General features: G+C 34.9%; 1 protein-coding gene across 2 annotated transcripts in view; it reads left to right on the top strand.

Annotated features, from left to right (window-relative positions):
* Jak2 (Janus kinase 2) overlaps positions 1 to 11,451 on the top strand; it is a 49,720-nt gene extending 38,269 nt beyond the window's left edge. For both annotated transcript variants that reach the window (XM_048331078.1, XM_048331809.1), the window contains 6 exons: positions 1,478 to 1,667; positions 2,601 to 2,725; positions 2,886 to 3,058; positions 5,822 to 5,939; positions 8,218 to 8,331; positions 9,242 to 11,451. In XM_048331078.1, coding sequence (XP_048187035.1) covers positions 1,478 to 1,667; positions 2,601 to 2,725; positions 2,886 to 3,058; positions 5,822 to 5,939; positions 8,218 to 8,331; positions 9,242 to 9,349 — 828 coding nt within the window. In that variant the 3' untranslated portion in view covers positions 9,350 to 11,451. The remainder of the gene's footprint in view (positions 1 to 1,477; positions 1,668 to 2,600; positions 2,726 to 2,885; positions 3,059 to 5,821; positions 5,940 to 8,217; positions 8,332 to 9,241) is intronic.
* Positions 11,452 to 12,383: the final 932 nt, after the last annotated feature.

Raw genomic sequence — 12,383 nt, forward strand, 5'->3', positions numbered from 1 at the left:
TTTGAAATAATTTCTCAAAAATACCAGTTTGAGATAGACATTTTACTGTCTCCATTTTAAGGAGAAAAAAATGTTCAGAGAAGGAATTGAATTATGAAGGTAACAGTGACACCAAATTCTAGCTCTGTTCTGTTTGGCCTTAGTCCTAGGTCTTATCCACCTTGTATCCTTCTAAATTACATAATTATAGATGTAATTGCATATGAAGTCTAGATTTTAAAGATGTAAACTTCAAGTACATAACTAGAAATAAAGTTGCTCAAAATCTACATTCCTGGAGAATACAATAACATCTAAAATACACTAATTGGGATTGATACCAAAATGCTATACTTTACTTTTGAATGTTACATACTAGTTTACCAATCCTATGTAGATAATGTCTTAAGAGTGAATTTCCTTAAAACCATATCTTTCTCTCTGTGTATCAGCTATATATAGAGAGATAGATAAATATCAATTACATACATAATTATATATATCAGCTATATATATCATTACACACACACATACACACACAGACACACATACACACACACATTCCATAGTCTTAAATGCCTTCTTTTTTGTGTGTGTGCTGGTCCTGGGGCTTGAACTCAGGGCCTAGATGCTGTTTCCAAGCTTTTTTACTCAAGGCTAGCACTCTACTACCTGAGTCACAGCTCCACTTCCAGTTTATTGTGGTAGTTAATTGGAGTCTTACGTGCTTTTCTGCCTGGGCTGGCTTTGAACCTCAGTCCTCAGATCTAAGCCTCCCTGAGTAGCTAGGATCACAGGCTTGCACCACTGTGGGCTTAAAGTACCTTAGTGTCTAAAAGCAGACTGTACTGACTGTAAGTTTGATTGGGCTACTATAATGCCATAGAATGATTGACTCAAACAACAAGCATTATTAGTTTTTACAGTTCTAAAGGCTCAAAAGTCACAAGATCAGAGGCCTACCAGGGTTTGGTTTCTAGTGAAGATTTTTTCTAGCTCTGTTTCTGTTTTTTTCTTGTGTCTCAATTTAACCTTATCACTTCTATGTAAGTCTCTATTTCCAAGGCACATTGGGGATTTGAGCTTCATCATAAATATTTTAGAGGAACACAGTCCATATCAGACCCTTATTCCACTCATCACTGTTAATGATATCAAAGGGAATATTGTAAATAAGGAAATTTCCTCCTGACAGTGAGTGATAAAAATTTAGGAATCTTCTAGCATTACTTTTGACTTGAATTAGTAAATGGTTCATGATTTGTATGAATGCATTTTCAAGTAATTTATATTTCAGCATAATTCCTTTTGAAGAAGTTAAATTTTATATGCCAACTTATTGAAATCATATTTCATTTTCTTGCACTAAAACTTGCCAGATAACAGCTTAGAGATATGACCATTACTTCTAGCTCTTGAGATTTCATGTACAATTAGAATTTATTAGTAACATACTGAAAAACTTAATATTTACAGCCTAATATATTGTGTTGTTTAGGGTAATTTTGGAAGTGTGGAGATGTGCCGATATGACCCTCTGCAGGACAACACTGGGGAGGTGGTGGCTGTTAAAAAGCTCCAGCACAGTACTGAAGAGCACCTCAGAGATTTTGAAAGGGAAATTGAAATCTTGAAATCCTTGCAGCATGACAACATTGTGAAGTACAAAGGAGTGTGTTACAGTGCTGGTATGAAACTTTTAAATTCAAATGGTAATGGAAACATAAAACTGTCAGAAGATCTGGGCTTAGCACATGCCAGTGCCAGAGAGATGTATTCTAAATGACTAGAGATGGAGTGTGGTGATCATAGGCTCAGGAAATTGTTAGCTGGTTAATCAGTCATTCTCCTTACCACTTTTTTCTTCTTTATTGTCAAAGTAAAGAGAGGGGTTATATTATTTTTAAAAGAGATATACTTGTTTAACATAGATGAAAAAATAAGGTTTTATGGGTTAGCCGAAAGTCACAGAAGTCTATAACTTTTAAAGCTTTTTTTTTTAAAACCAAAAACTTTGGAATTGAAAAAAAAGGGCATTTTAGTTAAAATCATCACTAAATTTTAAGGCATAGAATAATCATTTTAGCAGTATGAAAATAATCATTACTTTATTTTGAAAGCCTGCCAAGCAGAATCTCACATATATATCCTATTTCATATTTTCACAGTCTTTGGAATCAGACAAGAGAAGATTAAAACTGGTTTCAAAGCTACCCTCTCTTGAAAGCCTTTCTAACAGGCACTGTCAGTTTACAAAGATAACAGATGCAGACCAATCCCTTTTGTCCTTGCTGAAGTTGGCTTTCCATTCTGATGGTCTGGAGGTTAAAAACTTAAAACTGTTATTTCCACTATAAATGTGTAAAAAATTAATTGTATTAATTGCTCATTCCTGATGAATAGTAAACTAACAAGAACAAAAAAAAGCTTGTGTTTTAAACAACTAATTACTTCTCATTTGTAATAACGATTTCTCATATCTAAGCGCATATATACACATATATGGATGAACGTGTATATATGTGTATATATATGACTTTTATATATGCTTTTCTCCCTTACTTTCATCAATAAAATATAACAAAGTAGTAACATATTATGTTCCATTTGTGCATTAAAAGGCCGACGTAATCTAAGATTAATTATGGAGTATTTACCTTATGGAAGTTTACGAGACTATCTTCAAAAACATAAAGAACGGATAGATCACAAAAAACTTCTGCAGTATACATCTCAGATATGCAAGGTATCTTAACATCCTAGTTATTTGTTGTGGATGAACTGGGCATGTTGAACTAATTTAGAAATCCTATAAACTTTTCCTTAACTAATAAAAGGAATTGAAGGAACAAGACCATTTAAGTTATGCTTATACACCTACAAGAAAAATTTTATTTTCTCCACAGGGTATGGAGTATCTTGGTACAAAAAGATATATCCACAGGGATCTGGCAACAAGAAATATATTGGTAGAGAATGAGAACAGAGTTAAAATTGGAGATTTTGGATTAACCAAAGTCTTGCCACAAGACAAAGAATACTACAAAGTTAAAGAACCTGGTGAAAGTCCCATATTCTGGTGAGCAAAGTATTTTTAAACAATATAAAATAGAATTATGTAGCACAAAGTTAATATTTCTTATTTTTACTATATATTTATTAATGCTTAATAATAGTAAACATTTTATTTATATTTATTTTATTTATTATTTTATATTTAGGCCTCATAACAACCTTCAAAGTATGTTATTATTATTACAGATTGAAAATCTGTAAACTCAAAAAAACACCTCTGAAATCCAAACATGTCACTCACCTGGTACTCAAAAAGTTTCAAATTATGAGGCAGTTGTAAATGAATAGATTCATTTGGTTATAAAAATAGTTCCCAGAGCTGGGTACCAGTGGCTGATGTCTGTAATCCTAGCTACTCAGGAGGCTGAGGTCCAAAGATCATGATTCAAAACCAGCCAGGCAGGACAGTCCTGAGATTCTTATCTCCAGTTAATCACCAAAAAGCTGAAAATGGAGCTGTGGCACAAGGGGAGAGTTCTAGCCTTGAGCACAAAGGCAAGAGACAGCATCCAAGCCCTGAGAAGTACCTGCTAGCTGGCAGTTTCTTTCTCCTCCTCCTCCTCTTCCTTCCCCCTCTGCCTTTTTTAAAATAGAACTATGGGGTCTGAACTCAGGCCCTCATAGTTAGGGTACTATAGCATTTGAGCCACATCTCAGCCCTTTTTGGCTTTATTTTTCACATTTTTGCTCAGTTCACAATTCTACCTATACTATGCTTCCCACCTAGATGAGATCACAGAAATATGACCATAATTGACTTATTTATTGATATGGTAAGGGGTCTCATTAATTTTGCCTGGCTAGCCTTAAACCTCAGTCCTCCCCGTCTTTTCCTCACTAGTAGTTGGGGTTATAGGCATGAGCCATCAAATCTGGCCATTCCTTTTCAATTTTATTGAAAAGTGGTAAAAGTTACATCTTACTCATCCACTGACTTGTTGAATTAAAACCCCTTAGTACAACTAAAGATAATAAAAAAGGGAAAAGGAACTCGAGGAAAAGCTTCTACTTAAGTAGTTTTAAAGATCATTAAAGCATAGTTTTAGGCCCATAGAGGATCCTTATTCTTTCCCCCGCCCTCGCCCCAGTGGGGCTTGAACTCAGGGACTGGGCACTGTCCCTGAGCTTTCTCACTCAAGGCTAGTGCTCTAGCACTTTGAACCACATCATTACTTTTGGTTTCCTGGTGGTTAATTGGAGATAAGAGTCTCACAATTTTCCTGCTTGGCTGGCTTTGAACCACAATAGAGGATCCTTATTCTGTTCTTACTACAGAGTACCATTTGGGCAATCTTTATGCCATCTGTCTCATGGTTAACTTTGTACCTGGTTTGCCAATCTCCATAGTAGTCATAAGGATCTAAGGAATTAGTAGCTCATTAGACACTGAAGTGAAGAGTAAAACTAATTCTTAAGATCTCCAGCTTGGTATAATCCTAGCTACTTAAGATGCTACTTAAGAGATCAGGGCATAATGGTTTGAGGCCAACATGGGCTAAAAGAAGCTCATGAGACGCCATCTCAGCTACTGGGGAAGCACAATGGTTGGATGTAATGCATGTGCCTGTCATACTGGGACATGGGGAAGCATAAATAGAAAGATTGAAGCCCATACTGGCCTGAGCATAAAGCAATAACCTACCTTGAAAACAGCTATCAAAAAAGAGGCTGATACAGTATCTGTGTAGGGGGCCTGCATTTATTTTCCAATACTGGGAAAAACAAAACTCAAAGTCAAACAGATTTTGACATTAATCATTGTATGAAGAAAGTAAAATAATCAACAGGATTTGGAAAGGTGGGAATGGTGTTGTGTTTGCCTTTAGACATTTAATGTGAAAATGTTGGGTATGTTTGGAGAATTAAAGATCAAAACCATAGTTATAAATTCAGAAATCTTTAGCATTTAGGTGGATGATACTATTTTTTTTTTTGGGGGGGCCAGTCCTGGGCCTTGGACTCCGGGCCTGAGCACTGTCGCTGGCTTCTTCCCGCTCAAGGCTAGCACTCTGCCACTTGAGCCACAGCGCCGCTTCTGGCAGTTTTCTGTATATGTGGTGCTGGGGAATCGAACCTAGGGCCTCCTGTATCCGAGGCAGGCACTCTAGCCACTAGGCTATATCCCCAGCCCCAGGTGGATGATACTATTAAAGAGAAGTTCTTTAAATGGGAGAAGAGTGAGTCCCTCTTATTTCAAGAATTATAAAAAGTGCCTGGGAGGTACTACTCAAGTCAGCATTATAAGGAAGCTCTTCTGAGAATAGCAGTCTGATTTCTGCTGTGTTGATGCCTTTTTGTAATACAGAGATATTTATTTATTTGTTGGTTGGTTGGCTTATGTTTGTGCCCACACTGGAGCTTGAACTCAGAACCTCATGTTCCTGATAGGCTTTTGTGTTCAAGGCTGGCACTCGGCAACTTGAGCCACACCTCTACTTCTGGTTTTTTGCTGGTCTCTGGTTTTCTGCTTGGACTGATTTTGAATCTTAGTCCTTATATCTCAGCCTCCTGAATAGCCAGAATTTCAGGCTTGAGGCACTCTAGTGCCTTGCTTAATACAACAGGTTTTTAATAGAGTACTATCCAAGAGAGTTTTGGCCTGTGGTCGATGAATATCTTGTTTCCATTATTGAGTTTACTTTTATTATAGAGATATGTTTTAGACTGATGAGTTTGAAAGTATATACTATATAAATTTAATCTCTCCAAGAGATTAAAATCATGACGGCACATCAAGTAACTTTTATATGTTCTTTATGTATTACAGGTATGCTCCAGAGTCACTGACAGAGAGCAAGTTTTCTGTGGCCTCAGATGTTTGGAGCTTTGGAGTGGTTTTGTATGAACTTTTCACATATATTGAGAAGAGTAAAAGTCCACCAGTGGTCAGTGTGCTTCTTTATTTCATTACTACCCTTCCTTCTTTAACCATGAGAAAGGCTTTATGGAAAGAGTAAGCCGTGACCTGATTTTAGAGCCTCTTATTGCTTATTTAAAGGCAGTTTCTATGAAAACACCCTAAGTTTATTCACCACATTTAATTTTTTAAGTGGAAAGTTTACAGCGCTATGTAGTGTATTTTCTTGTGTTAGTCCATTTTCTTACTGGGGTGAGGTGGAATTTCAATGTTGTTTTGATTTGCATTTCTTTTATGGCCAGTGATGTAGAGCACTTCTTCATGTGTCTCTTGGCCATTCTCATTTCCTCTTCAGAGAAGTCTCTTTTTAGGTCTTTGGCCCATTTGTTGAAGGGGCCATTGATTCTTTGAGGATTTGTTTTGGAGGAATTTAATTTTTTGAATTCTGCTTATATTTTAGATATGCAGCCTTTGTCCATTGTATGGCTGGTAAAGATTTTCCCCCAGTCTGTGGGCTTTCTGTTTATCTTGCAGGCTATGTCCTTTGCCCTGCAGAAGCTCTGCAGATTGATGCAGTCCCATTTGTCCAACCTTTCTTTGATTTGTTGCATTTATGGTCCTTTGTTAAGGAAGTTTTGTCCTGTGCCAAGGAATCCAAGCATTTCTCCTATTCCTTCTTGTAGTATTTTCAGGCTGTCTGATTTTACTTCGAGATCTTTGATCCATTTGGAATTGAACAAAAGATCTGATACGGAGTACTTTGTAATGAAAGGGAAAGTACTTTGTAATGAAAAGCTTATTGCTTTTGGAGACCAAAAGTTCAGTATCAAACGATCTCATCTATTCCAGCCTCCAGTGGAGGACCCATTTGCTGTATCACAACATAACAGATAGGTAGACAGAAAGAGAATTAACATGCTGAAGCAAGCTTATTATAACACTTGAAGCTAGAGAGCCAGAAGGGGCCAGTCTTGCTCTTCTGTAAAACAGTGTATTCTCTTGAGAACTGAGACACTCTGAGACTAGCATTAATATCTTGTTAGGATTAATCCCATTCCCAAACTTATACCCTTAATGACCTAATTATCTTACACTAGGCCCCTCCCTCTGCCACATTAGGGATGAAGCTTCCAGCATACTAACATTTAGAAAAAGGCTACCTCTAAACTATCACTCTTCTATTAATATTTTAAGTTTGTTCAGTGATGTCATTCGTTCTAGAAATGATTATACAATTAAGAATAAATCTTTCGTAGCAGAGCAGCTCCCTCGCTGCGATCTATTGAAAGTCAGCCCTCGACACAAGGGTTTGTTTTTTTTAAAAACAAACAAAAAAAAAAAGAATAAATCTTTCAATGTAAATATTACTATTTATTATAGATTTCTTTCAATATAGAAAAATATGAAAAAGCAAAAATCATCCCTAATACAAGTACTCAAAGGCAACCATGTTAACGTTGTGATACATTTTCCTCCACTATTTTCCAAATTTTAAATAGAGTAAAATTTATGAAAAAGCAGTTTCTTAAAATGAATACCATGCTATATAGTTTGCTATCCTCGCATTTTATTAAGTATTACATTTGTGAGTTTTTCACTACATTAGTAAATCTTTACTGCATATATTATTTTACATTATATTATATTTTATATATTATTGTTGGGTAACATTCCATTATAGTTATATATTTCTGGTTTATATATATATGTGTATATATATATGTATTTCTAGTTTTATTTTATTTTTTGCCAGTCCTGGGGCTTAGACTCAGGGCCTGAGCACTGTCCCTGGCTTCTTTTTTTTTTTTTTGGTCAAGGCTAGCACTCTACCTCTTGAGCCACAGTGCTACTTGTAGCTTTTTCTGTTTTATGTGGTGCTGAGGAATCAAACACAGGGCTTCATGCATGCAAGGCGAGCACTCTACCACTAAGCCATATTCCCAGCCCCAGTTCTAGTTTTACATATATAATCATTTTCTGTTTTTCAGTCATTCTATATAACACTTCAGTGAGCATTCTTAACATAAATATTTATGTTTATCTCTGGCTATTATATTAGAATAAAGATACAATTATAAGTAAGAGGTAGTGGGCTAGTAAAGACTTTGATGGTTTCAAAATAATTTCCAGAAAGCTGGAAACAATAGTGCATAGGGGTATATCATTTGCCATATTGGATACTATATTTGTAGGGTATTTTGCTAAAGTGATATGAAATAAGTTATATTTTAATTTGTACTTCCTGTAAGTATGATTATATATTTATTGTATTTGTCAAATTACTGAAAAGTAGACTTGTATTTCAGGAGTTTATGCGTATGATTGGTAATGATAAACAAGGACAGATGATTGTATTCCATTTGATAGAACTTCTAAAGAATAATGGGAGATTACCAAGACCAGATGGATGCCCAGATGAGGTAACAATGTGTGCGCCCCCCCCCCGTGTGTGTGTATGTGTTTCTTTTGGGGAGTGGTCAGTCTTGGGGCTTCAACTCTTGGCATGGGCCTAGGCCTGGGCGATGTCCCTAAGCTCTTCAACTCAACTCTAGAGCTCTATCACTTTGAACCACAGATCCACTTCTAGTTTTCTGGTGATGAGAGTGGAGATGAGAGTCTCACAGACTTTCCTGATTGGGCTGGCTTTGACCCGTGATCCTCAGATCTCAGCCTCCTTAGTAGCTAGGATTACAAGTATGAGCCACTGGCACCCAGCTTCTTTTGGTTCTTAATTAGAGTTAAAAAAAACTCTTATGGGCTGCAGGGTGCTATTGGCTCATGCCTGTAATCCTAGCTGCTAAAGCGGCTGAAATTTGAGGGTGAGGTTTGAAGCCACCCCAGGCAGAAATAAATCTGCCCATGAGACTTTCATCTCCAGTTAACTACTCAGAAATCAGAAGTGGAGTTGTAACTCAAAGTGGTAGAGTGCTAGCTGTGAGCAAAAGTGGTCAAGAACTTACCCAGGCCCTGACTTCAAGCCTCATTGTTGAAAAAAAGTCTCATGGGCTTTCTGCATAGGCTGGCTTTCAATCATGATTCCCAGATCTCCTGAGTCCTCCTGAATAGCTAGGATTATAGACTTGAGCCACCAGTACCCAGCTAATGATGTTTTTCAGTCCACAGCAATCATGCATTGTCTTTTCCTTTTTACTCAAGAGATCACAGAAATTACTGAGCTCTTAGATAAATAACATAAGCAAGTCACTGTGGATCAAGATTTAATTATGACACATGCCCAGTATTAAAAAATCAAGTGGGAATTCCAAATTAATTTCTCCTATCAAGGGCTTTGTACTCATTGTAAATGTGGTTTATTTTTTATTTTTACAGATTTATTTGATCATGACAGAATGCTGGAATAATAATGTTAATCAGCGCCCCTCCTTCAGGGACCTAGCATATCGGGTAGATCAGATACGGGACAGCATGGCTGGATGAAAGAAATGAACTACATGCACACCGAGACCAAAGCAGACATCCAGAACAAAGTTTTGTATTTCACATTGCTGTGGACTATTATCATTTATCATTATTACATAAATCATAATGCTAGCCAGAAGAGATGTGAAAATAGCTGCTCAAAACTTTCAAAGTTTAGTGTTTTTTTTCATGCAGCCATCTGTACATGACTTTGATGGAAAATCTTGAATAAGAAATTTTGTAAAGTTTCATGAATTTTATCAGCCAGTATATCTCCTTCTCTGTCAAAGGCAAAAATAGCATTTTTCAACTTAGAGATTTGAGAGATGAAAAATTACAATGTAAATTTTGCCATGTTGAATATGCACAAAATACAGTTTTTACCACTATGTGTATTATACTTTGGCATCTTGTGTGATTTACACAAGGGCTAGTGGTCATTAGTAATGTTTTCTAATTTTTCCACAATTGATCTACAATAACGTCACTGTACCAACAAATTAATGTGCTCAGAAAATTGAGTAGCACCATTTTTGCTTTTGTTCATCCAAACCACTATTTGACAATATTTAGCAGGTCTATAATTTATGGCTTATAGTTCCATGTATTGTAAATATTTTTCAAAGCAAAGGGAACAAAAGTCTATTTTATTTGTATAGGAAATTTCCCTAACCCTAAAGAATACATTTTGAAATGAAACAAGCTTATAAAAAAATAGCACAATCTATTTTCTTATTTGTTTCTCTTGTATCTGTTTGTGGTGAATATGCTTTTTAAATAGAAATATCTCCAATTTTTTTTCCAAGACTATAATGAATAGTATTCTTTTACATTTTTGAGAATAAGAATGTTAGGAATGTTGTCATCCTTTGAGCTCTTGACTGCCAATAAGATTCTTTAGTCTTTGAGACCTGTGGTCATCCATTATTAAATGTAAGCATAAGCCATAAAATAGCTAGGACATAATATCTAGAGACTGAACTTTTTATTACAGTTACAGAAGAGATTCCCTTTGTTAGAGTCTCATATTCAATGGAGGAATGAGGCAAATTGATGAAAAAAGTATGCTTGTTAATTTTATATCAGAATGCCAGTAGAAAGTTCATATTGTATGTCTTTTAAAAGAAGAGAGAATACATATTTTTAAATAAATATAAAGGATTGTTTGTGTTGTCATCTGTTCTAGTGCTACTCCATTTTAGATACAGTATATAAAATAAAATGTGATAGGGTTTTTTTGTGTGTGTTATTTATACAAAATTTAAGATGTCTAACATTTTGGTAAAAGAAAAAAGTGTTCTTATTTGCAGTGGTATATGACATTTAAAAAAAACTTTTACTTAAGACTTCTGATTGTTGGGTTGGAGAAGGAAAGGCAAGAATGCTGTTTCCATTCTTTAAGTAATTTTAGTAGGTAATTAGATGCAGAAATCATATAAAATGAGAGACTATTAGATTTTTTTTTAAATTAAGTAGATTCTTTGATAAAATTTAAATATACTTTAATTTATAAAGTCTTTTCAATTATCTATGTAAGCAATAAGATAACTTTGATTCTATTACTTTTCAAATTGAAAGTAGCAACTGCACAGTATGCTTGATTTCCAAACTTCGTACTAAATTACTTAAAAGTGAATTTTTCTGAGGTATGTAACATTTTGTTTTTAAAAACAACTATGAGAATTTTGTTAAAACTTTTGAAGTGTTTCATTTTTCTAATTTAAAAATTTCACAGCATATTCTTAAGTTTGCAAGACCACCTTATTGTGAAATTCCAAGTTTACATGAAGCTTCTTTTTCACTGATGGTTTATGTAATGTTTTAACTTTTGATTCTGAGTATACATAAAAAGAAATTAATCCTGTACCTATTTACCAGGTTCTCCATTAGAAATAGGTAAGTAATTAACCAATTAAGTATTCCTTGAAGTTATTTTTTGACATTTTTCTTAGAATTCTGTAATTTTGTATATATTATATTGTAATGTTATCATCTTTATATAAATCCTTCCATGTGTACTTGCTTTAGGAAGTATTTTTTATGCTATTTAAATGTGCTGCCTGAAGCACTGTAATTTGCCATGGAAGAATTATTATACATTAAAGTTATGTGAAATTGTTTATCATAATTGGTAGCTTCTGTTATTTAAATTTTGTCTAAACTGTTTATTATAGACAGGAGGAAATTCCTTCATCTGGGGATTTATCCTCCTTGGGATGGTTCCTGGCATCAGTAACTCCTTGCTCAGTTACTGGCATTATGTTAACTTCTTCATTGTATCTTTAGCTTGTTTGTACAAAGCTGAAGAATCATAGGCTGACAAAGTATATTATATGCAATATGGAAATATCATAGTGGAATGCTTTTGGACAGTATATGCTAATAGCAATAATTAAGTGAATGGTATGTAATGTTTTATTATTAGATATATTAATGAATATCGATATAATCTTCCCATGCACTTTGGTCATATTCACCCTCTTACCCTTTTGTTTACCCCTTTCCCTAATAGTCTCTTTTTTCTTTCATGTCCCTTTCTTCTTTAAGTTCTACATATGAAAGAAAACATGGGATACTTGTCTTTGTCAGACTGGCTTATTTTTTTTATATGATCTAGTTCTGTGCATTTTACTGCTAGCATTAATTTTACTTTCTGATCTGGCTGAATAAAAATGCATTGTACTTGTATACCACATTTTCTTTTATCAGTCATTTTTTTTTATGTTCACCAGAGCTGATTCCATAACTTACATATCATGAATGGTGCTGTGATGTGTGTGTAGGTATCTCCATAGTAAGCTGACTTTGGATATATAACTAGAAGTAGTTATAGCTGTCATATGGAAATTCTATTTTTAATTATTTTTTGAGGAATCATCAGTTCCCCTAGTGGCTGAACTAATTACGTTGCTGCTATATTACACAGGTTTCCTTTTTCCTGCATCCTTGCCCATTTTTTTTGTTTTCTTGGTAATAGCCATTCTGACTTGTATAGATGAAGTTTCAGTGTTGTTTTGCGTTGTATTTTCTCTGGCTAACAAGGTTTTTCATG

The sequence above is a fragment of the Perognathus longimembris genome, chromosome 1 (assembly GCF_023159225.1).
Source record: "Perognathus longimembris pacificus isolate PPM17 chromosome 1, ASM2315922v1, whole genome shotgun sequence".
In the NCBI taxonomy this organism is placed as follows: Eukaryota; Metazoa; Chordata; class Mammalia; order Rodentia; family Heteromyidae; genus Perognathus; species Perognathus longimembris.